The 26,577-nt window shown below is 39.6% G+C and overlaps 1 protein-coding gene and 1 non-coding gene across 3 annotated transcripts in view; one reads left to right on the top strand and one right to left on the bottom strand.

The window, feature by feature from the left end:
- The window catches only part of Luzp2 (leucine zipper protein 2), a 368,204-nt gene extending 349,097 nt beyond the window's left edge, over positions 1-19,107 (top strand). For both annotated transcript variants that reach the window (XM_040733304.1, XM_040733305.1), the window contains exons 10-12: positions 6,067-6,159; positions 15,531-15,608; positions 16,871-19,107. In XM_040733304.1, coding sequence (XP_040589238.1) covers positions 6,067-6,159; positions 15,531-15,608; positions 16,871-16,975 — 276 coding nt within the window. In that variant the 3' untranslated portion in view covers positions 16,976-19,107. The remainder of the gene's footprint in view (positions 1-6,066; positions 6,160-15,530; positions 15,609-16,870) is intronic.
- Positions 4,696-4,798, bottom strand: LOC121135078. The gene has a single exon (XR_005872269.1). It is a non-coding gene; the product is annotated as a U6 spliceosomal RNA (small nuclear RNA).
- Positions 19,108-26,577: the final 7,470 nt, after the last annotated feature.

Here is a 26,577-nt window from a genome sequence, read left to right as displayed (position 1 = left end):
AATTTTAAGACACTGTTTAGCAGATTATATCCAGATTCTTATAGTCAGAATTTATCACCAATGACTATTTTTAGCCTCTGAAGCCTCATTAGCAAAGTCTTTATAAACCAGATTTCTATCAGCCCTCTTGCCTTTCTCCCTTTCACCAGCCCTTTAAGCACTGCTTTCTTCATTCTGGGGCATCCCAAAGCTGAAACTATGAATTCTTCCATATTCTTTTGAAAAACCAGTTCTAAAGCTCTATGAACCGCATGGGCAGATTTATTCCAGCAGCGTTATCACTTTTGCATTTTGTTTTTGTTTTTTTTTGTATTTTGTACTTTAATTTCTATGTTAACTTACTTTCTCATCAATGATAGAAGGAACTCATTGGCGTAATAATTCAGGTTGACTCCTATCACTGTAAAGCATGCAAAGTTCAAGACAGGAGGGTACAGAAAACCAAATCAGAAAACCAAAATCAGGACTAGGATATAAATATACACTCAAGGTCTGGTCAAACTGGCCTGTCTTTCAGTGGCAGACCTTTTCCCAGAAATGTTCTACTACTTTCCAAAATATCAGCTAGAAACTAAATATTCAAACACTTGCATCTATAGAGGACAGAGGGATAGATGGATGGATGGATAGATACATAGATAGATAGATAGATAGATAGATAGATGATAACAAGATAAACATTAAAGATAGATGACAGATTAAATATAGACAGGTTCTAGTTATGTTTTATTTTTTATTTTATTTTATTTTTATTTTTTGGTTTTTTGAGACAGTAGTGTTTAGGAGGCTGTCCTGGAACTCGCTCTGTAGACCAGGCTGGCCTCGAACTCACATAGATCTCCCTGCCTCTGTCTCCTGAATGCTGAGATTAAAGGCGTGCACCACCAACGCCTGGCTTCTAGCTATGTTTTAGATAAATAGGAGATAGATTGTATAAGATAGATCTATGGTAAACAAATTTATGATAGATATAATCTAGATAATAGGTAGATACAGTTCATACAGTTCATAGGCAGATGACATATGATAGAATAGAGAGGCTAGAAAGAAGGCAGAAGGATAGATAATAAATAAAGCCTTTCATTTAGTTCATTTCCTTATTTGACAACTCAGCTCCAAATCTCAAAATGTTTCTTAAAATATAAAATACCTACATGGAAAAAATATAATGAAACAAACACAAGCATTTGACAGCACTCATACTGTCATATTTTTAGGGATATAAATGAGTATACTAAAATTAAAGTTCCAGTTTTATACATCACAAATATTGACATCAGCCATATTAAGGAAAATGTGTTGGTAAGGCTGCAGGAACAAACCATGGGGATATAAAAGTCACTGTTACAGGGCACAGTGACTACAAAAGGGGACTTCTTATGAGAGAACAGGACAAAGCCTGCCACAGACTACACATAGCTAACTGTTTTCAGGTGGATGTGTTTCAGTCATGAAGCTACTATGAAATTACCTGGACATGTGCCTCTATCTTGGATCACTCAAGGAATGAGACACTTCATACCATTATGCCCCACAGTAGGAAATGAGAAGTAATAAAGACTATTTCTTAAGAACCAAATGGTGCTTCTAGCAATAAAATAAAATTAAGTTCCTCTCTATTTTAATTTGTAGTTAAATTTCAGTACATAGAGTATTTGTAAATATTTGTTCATTCCTATAGCCGCTAGACATAATTTAAATTGCCTTTGAATTACTCTTATTCATTTTGCAAGGATTTGTTCAGCCATATATGTATGTCTAGTTGCTTTATGATTCTGCACTTCTCTTTGGTTTCATTTTGTTTATATCTAAGCATAAATCATAAAAAACTGAAAGAAAATAACAAGCAATAATTAGCTGATTGCAAAATACCTACTTGCTTTCAAAGACTCAATGATGAATATGCTTTCCTCTGGAGACTGCACTGTGATGTATAAACCAACAATAGATTTCTGTGATTCCCATGCAGTCTGGTGAATCATCAACAATAAGAGACATTTCCCAAATGTACTGTTTCTGGCGGTTTCTTTCCCACCAGGTCATGCCACTGTTTCAGCCCCCAAATAAACACACAGAGACGCTATATCAATTATAAAACTGTTGGTGTATGGGAGGGCTTCTTACTGGCTAGATCTCTCTTAATTATTTACCCATATCTACTAATCTATGTATTTCTACATGGCCTTACCTTACTGGAGAATGCCTAGCACATCCTATCTTCCCAGTTGGCTACATATTGTGTCCTTCCAGTCTCTCTCTGCCTACCTTTCCCAGAATTCTCCTTGTCACCCAGCCCCACCTATATTCTTGTCTTATTAGCAAACAGTGTTTTTATTCACAGCCAATAAGAGAAACACAATACAGAAGAACATCCCCCATCAACGTACTCTACAGATTTGTATTCTTATCTTCAGATTTTGTTCCATACTTAATTTGTATGAATGTTTTCCTGGCATGCAACTATGTGTATCACATGCATGACTGTTGAAATCAGGGTTATAGTTAGTTGTGAACCACCATGCTAGCAATTGTGAGTCCTCTGGAAGAGCAGCAAGTGCCCTTACCCTCGTAGCCATCTCTCCAGCCCTTTACAGATTTGTAACCTGTAAATTGTACATATGAAACATATATCGATAATAGCAGTCTGTATCAGACCTGTGAATGCAAAACATGCCCTGGGTATAACAAATGTAGACCTCTAAGATCTCTGTGCCTACAGACATTGGCATTGGCAAGCAAGAAGCGTTCTTGCTTTTTCAGTTACCACTGTTATACACTGAAATAAAATTGTAAAGCTGTGTAGTTATCTGATTGTCTAATTGGAACTTAATACAGGAAACACATGAAAAAATTAAACATGCTATAATTTAATGTATTCTTTATGTTTTCCAGCTGTTGTCCTCATCGCGACTGTCAGGGAGAGTCACTCTCAATACTAGTGTTTGTTACACCCTTTTATTTTAAAGCTGTGTCTTCATTTCATCTGTAAATTGGAGGTAATATGAAGCAGGTGGTGGGTACTCAATTGATTTTACCTGGAACAGATACATGTTTGACTCTTGTTAAGAATGTGTTTCTTGGGCTGGATAGATTGATAGCTCAGGATTGAGAACATAAGCTGTGCTTGAGGATTTGAGATTGATCCCCGCACTCACATGATGTCTCCTCACCATCTGTGACTGATTTCCAGGGGATTCACTGCTCTTTCTGGCCTCTCCAAGCACAAGTTGTGCATGTGGTGCACAGGCATATGTGCTTTGTGTTAAGTCAAGCTACCAAATAACTGATTGTGTACCCACCATAATGATAAATGCAGCAGGATTTTCCACATCACATCCCCAAAGGAACTTTGCCCACAGCAGAGACTGGGTTCATTTGTTATCTGCTATCTTCAAAGTGTATCAAAGAGATTGATGAGAGTGTGAGTGCCATTATCTTTACAGAGTTTAGACTTTTAATTTGTCCTAAAGTCAGTGAATCAAAAAAGACGATAAAACATTTCTTTACAGTACTCAATGCAAAAAGAAAAGGAAAGGGAAAATATTTATAGGAAGAAATGGTTTTGTACATGGGATAAAACAATATAACATCAAAAATATACAGGTGAGGGTTAGCTCTATCACTCATCTTTAAAAAGTTTATATGAATAACTGGTCAAAACCAACTGGGATCTGTCTGGAAGTGTTATCTGTATGGATTCCAAATAGACCACATGGCTGTATACAGTATTGGAATGTCCTCAGAAGACTTTGTCACTCAATAGGTAACAGAGAAAAGCCCCAGAGTCCTTTCTTTCAAATGAAGAGGAAAAAACTGGGCTTAAAGAAACTATTCAAACTTCTTTCCTTGTTGTGACTTTAAGTCTCTTCCTTTTCCTACCACCTAGGAATCCTCCAAGACTTCCAAAGTCTTATGACTTCTGCTAGCAAATCTGCCTACTCCTACTTGACCTCTACCCTAACCTCCAAAACCTCCTCTGCCTCTACCTAAAGCCATCTTTTCTCTCAAGTTTGGTTTAGTTAAAGGTTGTTTCTGTCAGTTTCTCCATCTTCCATAAGCTCCAGAGCAACTTTGGCATATTCCTTGCTACCAAACTCTACAAAGCCAAACTCTTTGGAGGAACAAGTTTCCCTCATATGATTCAGTGGTACCCTCTGATAGACATTTGATAGAGGTTTAGACAGTTGACTTCTGGCAATAGGCAGTACTGTGGTTATTTGTAACTTCAACCTGATCGTTCTGCCCTTGATTTTCCATTTTATTTCAGGAGTTTATAGATTCTTTAGCATCTTTAAATGAAGCAAATTCTATAAATGTATACCCTTTAGGTTTGCCATTTGGGTTCTGAGCACTCAGATAAAAATTGCTTACTCAAACACTTTCTGAAGAGTTTCTTCTGTTCCACCATGGAAAGGTTATGTAAAACAAACTTTTTGATTCACCACTCCAAGTGCTACTCTTTCCATCTCTCTCTTGCTTTTGTCCTTTCTATCCAGTGTAGTAAATGAAACACACTGCTCATCAGCTTCTGCCCCCTACTTTTCTTCGTAATTTTTCTCTGCACCAGTTTCTGTCTTAAATTCAATATAAGCAATCCCTTCACTCTTCCCATCCTGGCAGACAAATCTAATCTCTACGGCACCTTCTAGAACGTCCTTTAATTTATTCCCAACGACGTAGAAAGAGAGATTTGTTAAAAGTATGAAACGCTCCATGAATTTGTGTCATCCTTGTGCAAGGGCCTTGCTAATCTCTCTGTTATTCTAATTTTAGGTACATGTGTTGCCAAAACAAGCACAAGGGTGTCATCGATATCCTTTACCTTTACTGTTCCCCAAAAAGTGCAAAAGGGAGGGTGTATATATATATGTCTTTTAAGCAAGGTAAGGGCAGAAGAGAAATACAACTCCCAACCCCTTCTAGACTCGAAATGAAGTTAGACTTATGTGCCAGGAGAAATTATTTAACTGCTGTTTGCAGTCCGAGCTCAGCAACCTGTTGAATTAATATGGAAACTGTTAAATGAATTGGAGAACTCTATTTTCTATGGGTTTGCTAATATTCCATAAGCTGTATTAGTCTCACTTGCAATAAATGTGATGCCATGTTTATTAAGGGTTTTTCAACAATTTTTGAGCACACGATTTTTGTGACAATGCTTTCTTATTAAGGAGTGCAGTCACTTGTGGAAACCAATGTGAGTACCACATAGAAGCTCTGAAGATGCTGGCTGTGTTTCTTGTACTCTGCCTAGACTCTGTTCTACTTTTAGGCTTCCTGGAATCCAGGAGTTAGAATCTTCAACTATTTCTCCTATGTGGTCCATTGCAACCAAAGCTTCAAGCTCAGGAAACAGCATTCACGAACTTGTATTCCTCCCTCCTACCGACATCTGCTTCAGATTGATGAGGGCAGCATTATATTAAAATGAGATTGCCAGAGAAACACATTCTCACACTTCCCAGTAGACAAGCACGAACCTCCCCATAGCGAGTTGCACATGTCACTTGTACATTTCTCTTGATTGAGGTGTTTTATTCTTTCTTAGTGTTCCTAGTGAGATGAATGTTATAATGATATTTCGGTTCCCAGAGGTAAACAGCTTGTTCTTTGAAGGAACAGAATGTGCATCACCCTCTAGGTATCTTTTGTAATGTTGCAAGATATTTTCTGTCTAGTTGAGAAAATGGAGCATGTATTTATTACTTCTCAGACAACCTGGGGATTAATATAAAGAAGAAGGGTGTGATTCCTGACTTTTGAGAAATGAAGAACATTAAGTCAAAGCTTAGTATTTGAGAAATATGCATATCCAATGGGGGAAATTCAATTAGGGCTCACTAATGCAAAAATCTAACATAAGTTATTGTTCTTAATTTCAAAGAAAGAAATGTAAGGCACTTTGTAGAGATGTATTATATAATAATGCCTATTTCCTTTTTTAGAGTGTGAAGCTGACATCGTATTTTACATCATATGACCACATAAATCTGTGTCTGGTGTAAAACCTATTTCTCTAATTTTAATGATATGTATTTTTCTTTTTTTCTCTGTATCTCTCTCCAGCCACAAAAAAGTTCTCCAGGAATCCATGAGAGCTCCCGAGTTCAGGCAACAAAGGAAGAGAAGAGGAGAACCTCTGTGTGTGGTCCCCAAGATGTAAGAATAACCTAAAGTGGTTTGGGAAGGAGGAGCCAACATTGGCAATGGTAGCTCATGCCATCATGAAACGTTCTCTATCGGGTTGGGGGATGTCTTCTTTCTAAGCACTATAAAGTTCCATGTGATGAAGCAGATGTTGCCTAGACAGCATCAGGTAGATGCTCTTCTCAACTGTATAGCCAGATTCTGCTGTGCAACCCATGGCACAGGACCACCACCACATTATTCCTACAACAAGATAGACGGTAATCCAGGAATCCAGTTGAAAAGATGGAAGAGGCAATACATGAGCGAGGGAGGTCAAGATAATGAAGGGAACACCTACAGAGACAGCTGAAACAAACTCATGGGAACTCATGAACCCTAAACTGACATCCGTGGAGCCTCCATGGGACGGACTAAACCCTCAGCATATGGGAGACTGTTGTGAAGCTTGAACTATCTGAGGGGGCCCTGGCAGTAGGGCCAGTATCTATCCCTGGTGCATGAGCTAGCTTGTGGGAGCCCATTCCCCCATGGTGGGATGCCACGCTCAGGCTTAATGCAAGAGGGAGGCTTTGGTCCTCCATCAACTTAGTGACCTCCCATGGAAACCCTTTCCCTGTGGGAAGAATGGATAGGGTTGGGCTGGGATGGGGGTGACGGTTGATGGGAGAAGCAGGGAGGGATAAGTGTGGTTGAAATGCAAAGTGATATTTTAAAAACTTAAAATGAAAAAAAGAGATAGACAGCAGTCACACAGAGTTAAAGCAGAACAAACTAAAGGGATTCTATAGTATTCACCACCTAAGGAAAACAAATGTGTCATTACAGAACAGCACAATAAACAAAGGGGAATCCTCCTCTGTCTAATGATAAATAGATAGGAACCTGAAATATATTTGGTGGGGGGGCATCCTTCTTTATAAGTATAATAAAAAATGAAACATCAACCCTTGAATTCTGTTAGAATGTAGGTTTCAGATCTGTTATGACAGGTATAACAAATGACATTTGTGTTAACCAGATTCAGATACAGGCTCTAGTCCAAAGAGAAATTATATTATGAGACTACCCATGGCTAAAGGAAATTAACTAGTATCTAAAGGAAATAAGGAAGAGGGAAAAGTAAATAAATTGGTACTTACATTTTTCTTCTTTTAGATCCCAACATGTATTTTGGAAAAAATAATTTTTTCAATGTGTTTGCTCATGAATCTTTGTATGTATTACCTTGTAGCTAAACAATATAACTTAGGATATAAAGTTAATTAGGAATAAAATCAACACTCTGCAATTGGCTTCCATGTGGAGTCCAGAATTATATGTGTAGGAAGGTATGACTTTGCAGTGGTCCAAAGTATGGATTTACCAGTGACAGCAAATTTTCCCAAACAGAAGATATACCAGAGCACTATGGATACAGAATAGAATATAGAAAGTGCTGAGATACTCAACCACAGCTTAATCAGGAACCACAAAGTAAGGACTTGGATTCCCACATTAGAGAATTTAGTCTGAATCTATGCAATGTTTTCAAATGGTTGTCAGCAGAGGAACAAGAAAATTGTCAATGATTTTTTTATCATTTTAAAATTTAGATGCACTCTTTTTTCATTTTATATAATATCCCAGTTCCCACTGCCTCCCCTACTCCCGCTACTCCCTCCTCTCCCCCACCCCACCCCCCATCCATTCCTCAGAGAGAGGGTAAGTCTTCCCATGGGGTGTCAATGAAATCTGGCATATCACTTAGAGACAGGACCAAGGCCCTCCCTCCTATATCTAGGCTGCGCAAGGTATCCCTCCAAAAAGAATGAGCTCCAAAAAGTCAGTCCAAGTACTAGGGATAAATCCTGATCCCACTGCCCACAGACTTCCCAAGTCACACTACTGTCACCCATATTCAGAGGGCCAAGGTTGGACCAGTGCTCACAGAGTCCAACTGAAGAGAGGTTGGAATGATAACATGAGCTAACATGTCAAGACCAGTTGGGGGATACCCACAGAAACAGGTGACCTGATCTAGTAAGAGCTCAAGTAGGAGCTCACTGGCTCTGGACTGACAGGGGGCAAATGCCAATTTATAGGAGGGAATTTACCTGTTTATATGACAAGTTGGAAAGCTTTGCTTTGTTCATTGATATTCTAAAGCATCACTTTGGTTTACCATTTTACTAAAAAGTTGGGCCTGCCAAAATCCTGTGTGTGTGTGTGTGTGTGTGTGTGTGTGTGTGTGTGTGTGTGTTACTGTTATCCTCCTCTCCTACTCCAAGTGTTCTCCTTCATAAACTGCTCTTCTTTGACAATTCCGATGGGCGTGTCCTTCCCTGGCACACTCTTCCATGGCACCAATGGGAACATTGTCTCTAGCCTTACTTCAGTAGACACTGGTGTTCCGGTGTCTCAGCCTTCCAGAGCTATAATTTCTAGTGTATAGTGATCAGTCGGAGCGACAGAGAAAATGTACGCCTGATAAGTTACTTGGGTTTAAGAAGAAGGAATTAGTGGCACTGTATGAATACCAATTTTCAAGTTTTAAACTAGGAGTTCTAATCTATGACTTCAGAATAATATCACGTCAACATTCCCATGGGTGAGATCTCTACAATTGATGTTTTTATCTTAATACTCCAGGTGATTTTGTGCTACACATAAATTTCACTATCAGTGGTTTTCAAATAGAAATAATCACAAAATTAACTGGGGGGCATCATTCCCATTTTGAACAATTACTTGGAGTGTTCTGAATGAATAAAGCCAAGGGATTTTGTAAAGCTTTTGGGGCCTGATGATTGTCATCTAGGAAGTGCAGTGATTATTAAGATCAGTATAAGCTTATTGGAGCCTCGAAATCTTTAATCACATGCATACAGATACATGCATGCGTGCATGTTCATGTGTATATGGATGCATATATTAAATTGTCATTTCATAAATATCATTTAATAAATTCTGGAAGTAGATGTTCTGCACCCATTATAAAGTTCATGTAAACTGTGTCACCAATACTATAAGAACTTGTATAAAATTACCATTTTAATGTATAACTGCAACAATAAAAGAAATAGATAACTTGTTACTGGACAATACACCATAGTGGCTATGCCTTTCCTAAACCAGTGCTCTTTAAATTATGCTCTATGGGCCACATGTATTTAGGATTGTGTGCGTTGAGTGTAAGCTGATCACTGACATACAGAGCTTGGGTACCATTTATCGTGAGCACCGAGGATTTGAGGACCCTTTCCACAAGCTCACATTGAGAACACTACAATGAGAACACTCCTTTTCCTGATTAGCACGTGAGTGTTGGAGGACTTTTGCAGCCGTGAGAACTATTTGAGTGTAACTGTCTATGCTCGGAGCGACAGCATCATGAGCTGTGTTAAGCATTATGCAAGTGTGACAGCCATTTCAGCCTAGCAACAGGGAAACACTTTCAACATCATTATGCATGCATATGGAGAGCAGAGCTCCACTTTTGTTTCTTTTGTTTAATATGTAAACTGACAGAAAAGAGAACTTAATTTAAATGATTAAACACACAAGAACTGCTTACTTTCCTTGCACTCCAACATTTAGACTTGCAATCCCCCGATGAACCCTTTTTAAATTAATTATTTAATTATTTAGCCAGTTGTACTAGCTGTCAAATTTTTATGCAATGGCTACCCTTTATACACCAAATTTTTATCCCCTTCAACAAAGATAAACTCATACTTGTCATCAATTAACTTTTCTGCTTTCCAGATGGCTTCAAACAGATTCTATATGTCTATCATTTATTCACTTCCATAATATTTTATTACTTCGTTTAACCGTAACTATGACTAATACTTACTATATTTTGAGATTATGATATATTTATAATATAGTTAGACCTCTTTCCTCCAAATTCTCCCATATAGCCCTCCTTGCTCATTTAAATATGCATGTATACTCCTACATGCATAAACACAACCAGCTAAGCCTGTAATGTATGCATGTATTTGTATGCAAGCCTTCAGAGCTTACCATTTGGTATTAGATAACCAGTTGGTGTTTTCATCCCTAGGGAATTACCGAATTATCTTAATACCAGTACCTTCAAAAAAGTTCTGAAAATAGGAAGTTAAAGTCCTAAAGCTTTTTCATTCCATTTTAATACCAAAGTGACTGTTCTGAGCCCCATGCAATGTCTTATAACTTATTCAAACAACCTGATAATTTCAATAAGCCTGCATGTTATAATTTTGATAGGGATCACAGTTACAGATCCTATTAAGGGCAAATGTCATCTTCATAACTGTTAGTACAACTCACAAATTGTTTATATAAGCTAAATTTATAATTTAAGTTAAATTTCCATCTGAAATGATTTATAATTTTAGATGCACATTAATTCTGAGGTAACAAAATCTAAATTCTGACTCAGGAAACCTCACAATCTGTACTTTTCAGTAAGTGTCTATATTCTGTATTATTTCACCATAACAGAGATGTGTATGGTTTGTTAAAATACTGAAGAATGAATAAAGTTTCAGCCAAATATGAAAAAAATGAGATTTTTTAATCTAAGTATCTGAAGCAGGGCTAGCAGTTAAAGTGGGAATCTATGTGTGATCAGAAGATGAAAACCCACATTTTGGAATGATGGTGGAAATATTGACGTCATCTGTGGCTGATCCTCGGCACTCTAGAGAGAAGTGAGGAAAACACATGAAATTTCCCAGGCCACTTTTAGGGATGGCTGTGTGATTGACTCCCACTGGTCACAGCTTACCCTCGATAGCACAGGGGAGAATGCATCTGAGCATTACCAGTGCTGTCTTTCAGATCGCCTTTTGTAACTGGATTTATTTTTATGTACTTCTTTTCAATATAGGATACAGAATATGACCAAAAATCCCTGGGTCAGCCAGTAACATGACCAGGATCCAGTTATACATATTAGCGCAACTGTGAGAACTTTCCTAGAATGTATGCTATTTGAGTAGCCCCTACTACCATGTCTCTTGTTGATGTTTTGGCCTAAATGCTGAGAAATGCCTGAAGCTGATTTCAGGCACAGTCATTCACCTTTAAAATAGCTTTAATTAGACGGTCATGTTATAAATCTGGAGAAAACGGGGACAGCCAAGCCAGCTTTTCCTTCACCTCATTTTCCCATGGCTGTTGTTAAGTAGTGTACTAGGGGTTAAGAACATTTCGCAGTTTGTTTTCGTTTGGAACGAAGAGGGAAATAAAAGGTCACATGTGTGGTGGAACATCCTGAGAGATCACTGGTGCTGTTTCTTGGGAAACCAAGCTTCTCAACACTCCACACTACCCTCCTCAACTCAGCCCTGTGTTTCCGCACTTCACATTGTCTCTTAGCTTAGTGGCTCTCACACACACCTTCTTCCACTGCCGTGTAATTACTGACAGCATTTTCTCTCATATTTTTTAGTTCAAAGATTTTGCTAGTTGAGCATGTTCTTATCACATTCTTTCATTGTTTTCTATTACTCTATTAAGTTTCCATGCTTTCATACAATCATTATTTTTCTTTCTCGCGAGCTATCAAAAGCTTATCCCCATTTATTCTCACTCTTTGGTTTTGATTTTTTTAAACATAGTTTCCCTACATATCATCATCTGACTTAGAATCCACCATTTACCCAGAATGACATCAAACTCACAGTAATCCTCCTGCTTCAGCCACTGTGCATGCGTGACTAACTTAGTATATTTCTGTGATAAGCATTAAACCTGTTGTTTGTACATTTTTCATGTGGAAACCAATCCTGCATGTATGACCAAATCTGCATTCTTTTTCCCAGAAAATACAATTCAGTATTACATATTGCCCTTCCTTATACCCCAGTTAATTTCCTCTAGGAAAAAGGAACATGTTGTGCAATAATTATTTTCTCACAGTGCTAATACTAATATTAATCTTTAGTTTGTCATTGGTAGCATGCATCCCACAGAATTTTGTTGACACAACGGTAACAAGCAATAATTTGCCTATCACATTGGCGTTACTTTTTAATTGGTTGTTAAAACTCAATCTCCTCTCTGGTTAATTTTATCTTCTTTTTCACTTCAATGGCAATTGCAAGTCTTTAACTTTGAAAAACACACCGATTCCCAGTTATACCTTTTAAAAGTAAACCATTGTATGGTAGCAATTGTAACTTATGCTGTATGAAAACTATATTCTCAGATATACTCAATTCTATAATATTGCATTAACTGTACTCCAGGCCTTGGATGGGGGAGGGTGGTGCTAGGAATAAAAGCATGTGGAAAGATGACCTTTATCTTGACCTTTAGATGAGAAACGAGCCACGCCAAGGAAACTGGAAATGGGGGGTCATACTGTGTTTATTAGAGAGGGAGAGGTCACTTGCATGAGAAGCCGAGAACGGGGGTCAGAACACTCTGATCTCTGACCACGATTGCGCCCCAAGAGAGCATGTGCCTCCTTTCCTCAAACTCTTATATCCTGCCTCTACTAAGTACCTGTGACCACGCCCTCTTGGGCGTGGTCAGCAGTGTAGGTGTCTAAGATCTCTTACACCTTCCATTTCTGGGATGCTGCTCAAGTTAGTTGGTTCCAAATCTCACTTCCCTCTCTGCTTCCTCGCATTTCGCCCTTCAACCCTTGTGGTATCCCTGGTTTTTAACATTTCATAGTAGCTCTACTTCTACCAATTTTTGCATTTTAGACAAATTTGTTAGTACTTATCTCTTAAAGGAGAATCAATTTGATACATAAGTATTTATAAGAATTATACAAGGAAATTATTTAAAGACCTTTTACAAGGAAATCCCAGTATTACAGCAGCAATAAATATGATAAGCATAGGAGCAAATGTCCCAGGTACACATGTGCACATGTGCACATACATATTGAAACACACAAATGCCCACATGGCACTCACACATAAAATGTGCATATACTCGTACCTACTCACACACATATACTAACTGACTAATGATTGAAGATGGACTCAAACCACGATTAACATAAAACATTTTTTTCTTTTAACATTTTGAAGAACTGTTATACATTTCAACTGTCCCATGAAGAATTTTAGGAAACAGAGTACCTGTAATTATTTCAAGTACTGTTGGAGTATAACATAAAGATCCCATCAATGTGACAGATACTTGTTGTGTTTCCATATGTATTTAATGGTCATGATAAAAAAAGAAATCTGTGCATCTGTGTAGATGACAGGAGGAATCATAAAACAATGCAAACAAAATAAAAATTAACAGCTTCCTGTAAATGATCTCCAGGGTCATGCAAAGTGGGGCATGCCTACAGAACTGACATAGATTACGGACTTTCACTGAAGAGAGGGGATCATGATGGCAACATATTTGAGAAACCATTTCATGGGATGAGTTCTATGAAATACAGTTTACATGTTATTAGATTCCAACACAGCATGCTTCTGTCTGTGAGGAGCCATTGGAAACGTAACCTTACAGTGGGGTTTTCTATGGGTAAAAATCACCGTTTGACCTGAGTTTCCCCATAACTTACTCCTTCTCCTCTCCTTTCAGAGTTCCCATCTTACTGCATCCTTACCAGTCCATTACCCATGGTGCAGATCCATTAATGTTCCTCCCCTTTATCCTAGAAAGTATTCCTTACAAATACTCTCACCATCACTCAAGGACAGTTTTTACCTCACTGTTTGAAAAGAATGGCAAGTTATCCAAGCAATCAATATTCCCTTTATGGAGAATATGCCACATTTCTTTCCTTGGGTATTGAGAATGCTTCTCTATAGAATAATGTTTTGACTCTGGTTTCCACTGTTATTTCGCATTACTTTTCCATTAGGCATATATTGATAAAAAACATTCAATAAAAATTATATGTACATAAGCAATCCAAAGTGCTGTAGTCAGTCTGCACGGTGCTGACAGAGCAGGGATATAACTGATACTTGCTGCTGTTAGAATGAAGGGAGTGACGGTAGGACTTCAAAACCACGTGAAAAAGGATTTTTATGGAGGTAAAGGACATAAAGAGATGAAAAATAGGAGAGTGACATGATGCTTGTGGGAGGTTCAAATATGAAGCATGTAAGAAGAACTTAGTTCTAAATCCTGAGATGCAAGAATCTCTATCCCCTCCACAATCTCTGTGGCATCATCTTCTCAGAGTACTTTAAATGACAGAATGAAGCTAAATGGCGTCCCTGATCCACATACCCCCACCCCAGCAAAGAAACTGAGTGGTTGAATATCAAGAGCTATCCACTGTCCATTTATTAAGCTCTTAGTCTCTGTTTTATGCATGGGAAAGACTACAGGAATTCAGCATATGGGACACTGACATACTCCATCTTAGCACCTTTTTATGATCTGAGAAAAGCAAGGGGAGAAAGGAGCAATAGACAGAGACAGGGAGAGGAGAAAGGAGGGAAGCAATCAGAGTGAAAGCTGAGTGGAACTGTTTCCATTGGCAACTTCTTTTGCTCACATCTCAACGGGGCCAAAAGGGAACACGTGGCTTCTTGCTTTGTAAAATACGGGGATCTTTTAACCATAGAAATATTGCCTTTTTAAAAATATACTGAGGTATTTTGTCAGACATATTTATGATAATGTAATTGAAATTCCTTCCTGTCTTTCAATATTTCAAGACCCATTTTTATTTTTATTTGCGTGTTTGTGTGTGGTTGTGTATGTATGTTTGATTGTGTGTGCATGGGTATGTGTGTGAATGCATGCATGCATGTGTGTGTGTTTGTGTGTGAGTGTACATATGAGGTTGTATAAATATGTGAGTGTGCGTGTGCAATATATGTATGCGAGTGTGTGTGTGTGCGTGCATGGGCGTGCACGCGTGTGTGTACATTTGCATGTATGTGTGTGACTTCTGTGCACATGCTTGCAGAGTTTAGGTCATTGGATCTCTTGAAGCAGGAGTCATAGTGGGTATCAGTTCCCTAACATAGACACTTTCAATTGAACTCTGGTCCCTTGAAAGAGCAGCAAGCACCCTTGACTGCCAAGGAATTTCTCCAGTCCCCTGCCTTAATATTAATGTCCCTGCAGGCACATTCACCATTGATGACTAGTTTAAATGTTAGAATCCAAATGAATCATAGATATAACATTTCTTTAATCTTTCTCTCCTTTTGACTGTTTTACAGAGAAAGAATTTTTCTTTAGAATCCAGCTTATTAGTAACCAGGGGTAGAGAGAAGCTCCTGTGAGATGCAAATGACTCTGAACACTTGCCAGCTCTTGGGAACCCATCCCGCTGACAGGATTTTGCCTTTAGCTTTTAGTATGCATTGAATCTAAAGAAACTTTTTAATGGGAGTAATCCACAATGGGTCCTCTATCATCTTGCTTTGTTTGATTTCAGTTGACCTACTTTAATTGTTTTATAGGAGGGTAGTTCCTGTTTGGTGAAGCATGAGGAGGGTCCCCAAAGAAACTTCACTGCAGAATCAGAGCCTGAAACACAGGTATTCCCTTGTTAGTCTATTTGGTTTTCATTATATCCAGAAAGTCCTTCTTGTGTCCACTGTGTTGCGGGGCCATTCTTGTTTATTTTGTTAAACATTAATTTATTTTGTGTGTATGGGGAAGGATGTCATGGCTCTTATGTGGAGGACAAAGGCCAATGTAAGGGATTCTGTTTTCTCTTTCCACCATATGAGTTCCAGGCGTCAAGCTTGGTAGTGAGCACTTTTACTTGATAAGCCATTTTAAAAGATGTGAGACCTTATATATTGTCTAAAAGAATGTGTACAGGACTGATGTCTGAGAAGCCAACAGAGGACTGATCCAGACTCCATGAATATAGTGTCAGTGAGGAGGCCACAGACATCTCTGGGCCCTTGGATAGTAGATCAGCGTTTACCATGGTTTATGAATGATCTTTGGGAGCCTGTTCCACATGGAGGGATGCTCTCTCAGCCTGGACACATGGGGAAGGGCCTAGGTCCTGCCCTGGATGAAATGAAAGACTCTGGAGAACCCCCCAAGGACAGCCTCACTTTCCCTGGGGAATGATGTGGGGATTGGGCTTGGGGGCTGGGGCGGCTGGTGGAGGGACAAGGGAGGAGGGGTGGGAGAGGGAGCTGGGATTGACATGTGAAGCATGCATATTTCTAATTTAAATAAAAACATATATTGAGGAGAAAAAAAGGATGTGTATAGTTCCTTCAGCCTGGACCTTTGAACTTTGGTTTTCTATTGTGCCTGCCAGTAAATATTTTAGTGCGCCTACATGAGGCCCTGCAAAGATGAAGGACAGATCTCCTCCTCTCCCTCTATGCTGCCAACCAAGAAAACAAAGAGAGAATAAAAAAAATCTGTAATTCTTACAAGATGAAAGACATTAAAGGTGACTGGGGGAGTGGAGTAGGTGTAAAAAGTAGTCACCTTCCACAAAAAATTAATAGTACGTTTATCTGCAAAGTTTAATTCTGAAAATATTATATGGTATCAATGTTCAGGAAGTTTTTAGAGTTGCATGAGTTTTTGTTGGATGGTTTGGCCAGCTTTCTCACAGTAGCTTTTGAGGAACTGTAGCAGTTGTAAACACAGTATTTACATGTGGTAAAATCTGAATACGTGTTTAGTTTGGGACTCTCCTTGTGGGCTAGATGCTATTTGTTTACAATGTTGGACTTTGCTGCTGTACTACTACAGTTTTGTATTTTTACCTCAAATATGCCTATTTTTCAACTCTTCTAATTGTCTTTTCTGTATTGTTTGGCAGAAATTGCAGATGCCTCTTTGTTCTGAATGTGAAGAGAAAAAAGGCTCAGAGAAACAATCAGCCAGCTTCGATGGGATTCCAGCTAGAGAAGAAAAAATACTGTAAACAGGAGACACAGAGGAGTCAAAGGCATCTATTTCCTGCTAATGTTTCTAAAGTGCAGGCTCGATGGGAACACTATGTTTCTAAAGCATGCAACTTTTTCAGCCTTTTCTGTAACTTTATAAAGTTGACCACCACCCAATTTCCAAAAGATTACAGGCCAATTATGAGTTTTAGCAATAATCTACCGAAAAGATTTTCTTCACTTATACATATCTAATTGTCTTCCCTAAAATTACCCAGCATAAATTGATCTTTTTTGAGCTTAATGCAACCTTAGCCTTTCTTGGCCTTTGTGGGGATATCTAGTACTTCTAAGGTCTAGCTGCTAACATCAGCTGGAGGATGCTCAAATGTGGGTCCTCAGTGTTTTTAAAATCCAAATTGCATACAGATGAAGGTTTTGGTCCACAGTGGCCATCTGGTGTCATTTCCCCCAAAGTTGTAATTTGCAGATGAGAATACACGATTCTTAGGTATTTATTGCTTGGATCATTACATTGACTTAATAACCATTTGATATAAATTAGGCCCACCTAATTCTGTCAATGGTAAGTTAGTTACTAGAATTCATTAGTTAGATTTAATATGATATACATACAGGGTTTTGTTTTTTGTTGGTTTTAGAATGAATTACAGATATATTTCATACTATTTTTTAAAATTTTAAAGCCTTCTTTGTGCATACACACTGATATTGTGAAATCTGTAACTCCTTGGAGGAATGACTGGATAAAGAGTTTCAGGTTTGAGCAACCTTGTTTTCCAGTTGTGCATTGGCATTGCTTTGACTTCCTGTCCTAGAATCTGATAATATAATCAGTTTGCTTTTCTTAACTCTTGGAAGGATAATAAAAAGGTAAAATTTCCTCCTGAAATGTATACAGTCATGTGTAGCCACAAGTTTTCTCTAGGTTGTCTGTCATAATAGTCACTCCTATATTTGAAAGAAACACCTTAAGAGCAGATTTTTTTCTAAGAATTTTCAAGTAACATTTTAAAAGTTCTTTTAATAGTTTCATTGGGTTATTTTTAGTGTTATTTGCAGTTATTCTTTAATTAATGTGTTTTATCTCTCTTAGCCCTTCCCTTGCTTTGAGATTTGAACAGAGATGTCTACATGTTTTCCTTACCCATGTGACTACTCACTCTATCGAAGAGATGCCCATCTCCTACTCTTCTTAATTATCAACTTTACACTAGACATTGTTTTGAAAATATTTAAACACTGACCATACTCATATGGAAAAAATATTATCTAATATATTGACAATACATGGTGTGATTCTGTCATATACTTGCAAGGTTAAGAGAAGAAATACAACTTAGATTTTACAACTGTGGATTAATCACTGTTGCGGACACCCCTGTACTTTCTAACGGAATAACATATTTAATATGTCCTTCCGCAACTAAGAACAGTTTTTCTCTATTTTATATTAGTATAATAATTCAATTTAAAATGTGAATCAACTACAATGTATTCATTTGTAAATTAGAAAACTTTTTGAACTTTGTCTTTCTTTGTATGTACATAAATATGTCAATTAAACTAGTGCCTAAGACCTGTGAACCCTGAATGAGCGCTGGCTGTGTCTATTGAATAGAGTGTGCCCAGAAGAGGACGGTGTCAGTCATTGGTCTGGGTAAAGATTTCTTCACAGTTTCAGCTGTCTGAATGCTGACAATGCCAATGGCTGACATTTTTTTCCTGTCTTTGAGCAGGTGACTAGTATAGCATTGCTGCTTCACTCACGATTCTGTCTCCTAAAATACACTGAGCTACAAGCTCAATGCAGTTTTCTCTTTCGTTTCGCTTTGTTTTGAGGCGCACATTTGCCGTTTCAGATGGACAAGGTGTACAGCTTCGCTGAAATGGAGTCTGTGAATTTGCTACCAGGGAATCTTTTATTTTTATAGCTCAGGTAATGTAAATTAGCACTAACTACAGCAGAGGCGGTAATAATGGTTTACGGTATAGAGTGGGGAAAGCTGGCAGAGTAACGAACATGATGCTGGTTTATGTAGGGGGCTGTACTGTCAGAAGGTCTACATCCCCGAGCTATGCATTCAGCTGGATTGTGTCACATACTACTAATGGTCAAGCATTGATAAATAAAAAAAAGTGCTGAAAAGTGGCCTATTTTCTTCAATAAAAATTCCATCACAAAGCTCATAATGTATTTTACCTTATACAAACTGAGTGCAGCAGCAAACGGCCGGCCTGCCTCTGCCTAATAGACCCCAAGGACTACTTTGAAACATCATACTGAAAGTTTTTTTCATTTTTTTTTGATGATTCCCCAGAGGTATTTTGTCTTATTTAGAGCATTTAAAAAGTTGTATTCATGATGTTGGGACTTAGACTTTCAAAAGTACTATTAATATCTGTTACTGTTATTTACATTTAATTGACAGTTACTACGTATGGTAAATGAGGACAATTTGGTGCTTGGCACAGCCATCAAATGAGGAATGATGACCGCAAACTTCATAGAAAATGCTAATGCATTTTCTGAGAATTAACTCGAAAACCTAAAATAGTGGGAATGATCAACAGAAAGAATGAGGAGCACATACAGGAATGGAACACAATCAAACTCGGGCTTTTACTGAGAAAAAAAAAAGAAAACACATCTCGGGTTTGGGTTTCTCCTTTCTTTATCCTGCTACTCTCCGACTATCTCTCTGAAACAACAATTTGTGGCCTGCATTTGTGGCTTTAGTCAGCGTGATTGTAGTATGGTAAACATATGACGGCACATCATTTAGTGATAGAGATAGCTTCGGAGGCATGCATTGTCCTGGATAGTTTATGTCAGCTTCCCCCAAGCTGGAGTCCCTGGAGAAGACGGAGCATAAACTGATAATATCTCTATAAGCCCTGGCTATAGGGCATTTTCTTAATTAGTGATTGATATTGTAGGGCCCAGTACATTATGGGTGGTGCCATCCCTGAGATAGTGGTCCTGGAGTCTATAAGAAAGCAGTCTATATGAACAAAGGAGTCAAGACCATGATGGGGAAACCCACAGAATCAGCTGACCCGAGCTAGCGAGAGATCACTAACTCAGGTATGACAAATGTTGAACCTGCATAAAACCAAACTAGACTCCTTGAATACAGGTGACAATGGTATGACCGGGACAATATATGAGGTCCCTGGCAGTGGGTCTAAGATCTAACTCTAATGCACAAACTGACTTAGTGGAGCCCATTCTATACGGAGACACAAGGGTGTGGGGCGCATTGGTCCTGCCTCAACAAGATGATGGGACAGACTTAGTAGACTTCCTAAGGAAGGCCTCACTCTCTCTGAGGAGCAGATGGGAGGAGGGGGAACTGGGGGGACACAGGAGGAGGAGGAGAAGGAAAGGAGGGAAGGGGAACTGGAATTGGAAAGTAAAAAAATTAATTAATAAAAAGAAATAAAAAATAAAGAAAGCAGGCTGAGCAAGCCACAAGGAGCAAGCCAGTAAGCAGCGCCACTCCATGGTGTGTGCATTGGTTCCTGCCTCCATGTTCCTGTCCTGTTTGAGTTCCTGTCCTGACTTCATTTAGCAATGAACAGTGCTGTGAAAGCATAACTCCAACAGACTCTTTCCTTCCCCAAGTTGCTTTGTTCATGGTGTTTTTTCACAGCAACAGTAACCTTAAGTAAGACAGATATTGGTACTAGGCTCATAAGGTATTTTTGTGACAGACATGACCATGTTGTTTTGGTGGGAAGACTTTGGGACTTTGGGCTAGAAAAGCCACTGACTGTTGAGAACTCAGTAGGCTGTTCTGTATGGACTTGGACTGAGGACAGGTGGGGGACAAGAGCAAAAGGGATCAGGTCAGGGTAGAAGAAGAAGGAGTAGGGAGGGACAGATGACATGGGGGGGCATTTGGGAGAAGGTGTGGAAATCTAGTTCAGTGGAAACTTCCTGGAATCTATTAGGGTGACACTAATGAGGATTCCTATTAATGGAGGATACAAAGTCTGAGGTGGCTGTCTTCTGTAGCCAGGCAAGGCTTCCAGTGGTAGGACTGGGTTGCGTTCAATTGAATTGTTGGCCAAGGAGTTGGATAGAGATCTCTAAACCACCTGGACTGATGCTAGGACAGAATGTTGCTCTCCAAAATCTGACATCAGGACCACATTGCCAAGGACAGCATTAACGAAATCCATTTTATATAGAGAGGTCAAGTTGGTACCTGCGTGGAGCCTTCAAGCACATGTTCTAATCTCTTTGTTGTGGCAAGTTACTCTGCGGGCTACCAAAAGAGAAACCTAGATACCAACCCAGTCCCAAAACCTTTGGTCTACAATATGCCCAGCCTACAAGATATTCTGGGGGCAATGGTGGCGAAAATTTGGGGAGTGACCATCTAATATCTGATTTAGCTAGAGTCCAATTCCACAAGAGAAGGCCCATGCTCTGCACTACCTGGATGGCCAGGAATGAGAGACTAGATAGCTCAGAGTCCTAAATTAGGACCAAACATGATTGACAAAAGGAATGAATAAATTAATAAAATTATTCCTAATGATATTCTGCTATACTCATTGATTGGTGACTTATCCAATTGTCATCAAAGAGGCTTCTCCTGACAGCAGGTGGAGAGGGTAAAGAGACCCACAGCTGTACATTATTTAGATAAAGAATCTAAATTGCAGCTCTCCTTTGAGTCCCTACAGTCAAAGATCAGGGAACCCCACAGAAAAGGGGAAGGAAAGATTGTAGGAGTTAGAAGGCGTGGAGGATGACACCACAAGAACATGACCCACTACATCAACTAAGCAGCGTTAATACGAGCTCACAGAGGCTGAAGCAGCAAGCACAAGGCCTGTATGTCTCTGGACCAGGTCCTCTGCATATGTTATAGCTGTTAACTTGTTTTTGTGGGACTCCTAACAGGTTTCTCTCTGACCCATTTGCCTACTCTTGGGACTCTTTTCCTCTTATTGCGTTGCCTTGCCCAGTCTCAATAGGAGGGCTTCTTCCTCCTCTTCTTTATATTTTTGCCATATTTGGCTGCCATCTCTTAGAAGTCTGCTCTTTTCTGAAGAGAAAATGGATGGGAAATGGATCTGGGGGAGAGAGGAGGTAGGGGAGATCTGGGAGTAGTGGAAGGAGGGGAAACTATGGTTAGGATATACTGTATGTGACAGAAAAATCAATTTTCAATTAAAAAAATCATCAGAGCATTGCGGACAATGGATCCCTGTCTTGTGAAGTTTCAGAGGGGAAGCAAAGACTCTGCCAGGTCATTTATGTGAATAATCTGTGGTGTCTGGACAGCCTGAGCTACAAAAGCAGCTGTGATTAACAAGAGATGAGAACGACTAAAGAAAAACCTTTGCTTTACTGGGATGATTGATGAAGAGAACTTGAGACTTTGAACCATGTGCAGAGCCCAGGAGAGGCTATTGGTGAAAATGCAGGCTGGGTGTCACAGAAAGTACCAGAGTTTTGGCAATGCTAGTACTACGGGAAGACCACCAAGAACAGCATCAGCAGTGGAATGGAGCCTTCCCAAGTTTAGAAGACAAACTGTGGGTGCTCCAGAGGGCAGAGCTGGAGAAGGACCCAAGCCCTTTGAAGGAGCCCTGAAGATTGTGTGTGGACCCCAGGAATAGGACATTAGGACAGTTATACATTTGGGGTTTGGTTTTGATTTGATTTGTGACTATGCCCTGGGCTGTCCCTCCTGAAGTAAGAACATACTTACTTTTTTATTTTTTACAAGAGCCCACAGTTGAGAGTCTTTAAACTTTCAAAGAGCTCTTGCAGTTTTAGAACAATTTGGGGTTTTAAAAGGAAGTTTGGATATTTTGAAGAGCCTTTGAACTTTCATGTATTAGAGTTTTTAAGGAATGTTGATGTTTATACTAATGTTCGATCTTGGGGATGAATAACAAAGAAAAGGTTGTGGTTTAATAGTAATCTGCCAAGTTGACAAGGGCTTGGTTGTACTGGCTAGTTTTATATCAACTCGACACAAGCTAGAGTCAGAGGAGAGGTAAGAGTCTCAGTTGAGGAAATGCTTCCATAATACAGGTATATAGGCAAGTCTGTATGGCATTTTCTTAGTTAGTGACTGATGAAGAAGTGCCTAATCCACTGTGTGAATGTCCACTTCTGGGCAGGTGGTCCTGGGTTTCTGGGCAAGTGGTCCTGGGTTCCATAAGAAAGTAAACTGACCAAGCCATGGGGGAGCAAGTCAGTAAGCATCACTCCTCCATGGCCTCTCCATAGCTCCTGCCTCCAGGTTCCTGCCCTGTTTGAGTTCCTGTCCTGACTTCCTTTTATTATGAACAGTGATGTGGAAGAGTAAGACAAATAAACATTTTCTGCCCCGAGGTGCTTTGGTTATGGTGTTTCATCACAGCAACAGTAACCCTAATTAAGACGCACATCATGAGACATTTTTATCTCTACATGAACAACACAGTGTGTGCAAACAAGTGGGCAGGGTAACATACAACATGCACATAGGCATTGGCATGCATGCATTCACTGCAGGGTACATGTGACAATCAGAGGACAACAGGTAGGAATCTGTTCTCTCCTTCCAAGAGGACTTTGGGACCACACTCAAGCTTGATGGCAAGCACTCTGACCAGTTGGAATCAGCTCCATGGCCCCTTGTGACATATACATTTAATGAAGAAAGTGAAAATGCAGAGTGCTCTGGCATTAGACAATCATGTGACCTCTGAAGCTCACTCTGTTCATTCACTCAGCCAGCCATGCTTTCATCTGATAAATCTTTTAAATTTGGAAGTGTGCCTTTGACTCTAATGTTTAAAAACTTGAAAGTAATTCTTTTTTTCCCTGTTTTAATTTAAATTACAAACGGTCCTGTTTTAGAAGTCAATTCCAGTTCCCTTTCCCTCCCTTCTTACTGTGCCCCCCATCAACCCCCTATCCCATTACCTTTCTGCTCCCCAGGGAGGGTGAAGCCTTCTATGGGGTATCTTCAAAGAGGTCTATGCCCTCCCCCATATGTCCAGGCTGAGATAGTATCCCTCTATGCGGAATGGGCTCCCAAAGTCCATTTGCATAACAGGGATAAATATTGATCCATTGCCAGAGGTCCCTAGATTGCCTAGCACTCCTAACTGACACCCACGTTCAGGGGGTCTAGGTCAGTCCTACGGTGGATTCCCAGCTATCAGTCTGGGGTTCATGAGCTCCCCCTTGTTCAGGTCAGCTGTTACTGTGGGTTTCTCCAGCATGGTCTTGATTCCTTTGCTCATCACTCCTCCCTCTCTACAACTGGATTCCAGGAGTCCAGCTCAGTGTTTAGCTGTGGGTGTTTGCTTCTACTTCCATAAGCTATGGAATGAAGGCTCTAAGATGGCATATAAGGCAGTCATCAATCTCAATATCAGGAAAGGGCATTTAAGGTAGCCTCTCCACTATTGCTTACTCCTGACACCATTCTGTTACGGGCATCAATCAGTCCCAAATAAACACACAGGAGGCTATATTAATAATGAAGCTGTTGGCCTTGCTTGTTTCTTACTGGCTACCTCTGACTTAAGTAATTACTCCATAATTGTTAATCTAAGTATGTCTCTTACCGGAGAATGGTTCCCGGGCTTCCTACCCCCATGGCGTTACATGTTGACTCTCCTGTGTTTTTCCTTCCCAGAGTCCTCATGGACTCCTAGTCCCTCCTATCTAGGTTTCCTATTGGCTCAAAAGTACTTTATTGACAAATGCACAGGACTTCCCCCAACAGGGTCATCCTTGTAGATCTCTGGACATTTCCTAGTGCCAGATTTCTCTTTAAACCTATAATGGCTCCCTCTATTATGGTATCTCTCTTTCAGGTATTGCCCTGAAATACTTTCTTTTTTTTCTCTCCTCTATTCTTCTGACTCAATCTTCCTGTTCCCTCATGTCCTCCTCTCCCCTCCTCTTCTCCCTTTCTCCTAACTCCCTCTCCCCTCCCCCTCCATGCTCCCAGTTTGCTCAGGAGATCTTGCCCCTTTCTGTTTCTCCAGGGGACCATGTATGTCTCTCTTAGGGTCCTCCTTGCTTTCTAGCTTCTCTGGCTATGTGGATTGTAGGCTGGTAATCCTTTGATCTATGTCTAAATCCATGTATGAGTGAGTATATACCATGTTTGTCTTTTTGTGACTGGGTTACCTCACTCACAATGGTTTCTTCTAGTTCTATCCATTTGCCTGCGATTTCTAGATTCCATTGTTTTCTTCAGCTGAATAGTCTTCCATTGTGTAAATGTCAGCAGCAAGGCTCTGTCTTCGTGAAACTTCCAGTGTGGATAAAAAAAAACATGTATCAATGAACAAATCATACAGATAGATGTATGGCTGCTCCAATACAAAACTTAATTTCTTTTTAGAGCCTATCACAGAGTCCAAGGTAGGGTATCATAATGAAAGTGGGTCATGTGAAAGCTAAAAGTAATATATTGCACACATTTCTAGAAGTTACAAAATAAAATACAAGTCAAAGGGTACTTGTTTTGCTCCTCAGTTGATATATGCAAGGCATAGACGACACTCAGACACACATTTCTTCCATACAAATGTACTTCTCAGGTTTCATGGCCTCTTCCTCCTTCTCCTCCTGTGTCTCTTCCTCTTTCCACTGTTAAATTCTTTCCTTGCTTTCTAGTTCTCTCTCTCTCTCTCTCTCTCTCTCTCTCTCTCTCTCTCTCTCTCTCTCTCTCTCTCTCTCTCCTGCTTTCTTGCTATCCTGACTGGAATTTAATTAAAATTATTTTGACCCAAGTTTTCTGGATTATACTTACTGTACCTACCCCAATCAAGCAGATGCCCATGGCTTGATTTCTTATTCCTTTCCTCCTGTCCTTTGGATCCCAAGCTACTAGTTTCCTTTCCAAATAGCTTTTTACTCCTTGCCATGTACAGGCACTAGCTTCTTAGGCATGACTTAAAATTCAGCTTGTTCAGTTCCAGAAAATCAGATGGCATTTGAAATCTCTAGAAGAAGCAACTCCCTTCAATTAGTCAGCACTGCCCTGAAATACTTTCTCCATGGAGAAGGAAAGCCGTCCTCCAACTCCAGATTATCTGCAGCGTGGTTTGTAGCAGAGGTTACTATCCATCAACTCTAGCTTATTTGTATGGCATGGCTTCCAGGAGAGGTAGACAGGCATCCTTCAACTATGGCACATTTGTAGCACGGCTTCAGGGAGAGGTAGGTGTGCTTCTGAACACTGTGGTTCCCGGGAGAAGTTCATTGCAAACAGTTCTAGACAGATGTTCAGCAGCTGGAGCCAGCAGGAGTTTCAAGGGTGAATTACGAGGGGGAAAGGATTCCTATTGAACTTCTGTATTTTTGATAATGATGCAGTAATACCTCTTGCAAACCTGTTTGACTTCTTTATAATTCTTCATTCCTCACCCTCAGACAAAAACAAAATTACTTGGATTAGAAACTTTACCAGTGGTCCATCACACATCTCTTGGGGTATCTTGAGTCTTTCAGTTACAGTACCCAATTGGCACAGAACACAAACATCGGGATGATGCCTTTCCCACGTGAATAAAATATTCTACTGACAGTTTCTTCACGTAAACTGCTAGAAGTAATTTAGCCCATGTGATTTTGATGCCA

This window comes from Mesocricetus auratus, unplaced genomic scaffold, assembly GCF_017639785.1.
Source record: "Mesocricetus auratus isolate SY011 unplaced genomic scaffold, BCM_Maur_2.0 Super-Scaffold_100030, whole genome shotgun sequence".
Taxonomy (NCBI): Eukaryota; Metazoa; Chordata; class Mammalia; order Rodentia; family Cricetidae; genus Mesocricetus; species Mesocricetus auratus.
This window is presented reverse-complemented; position numbering and strand designations above follow the sequence as displayed.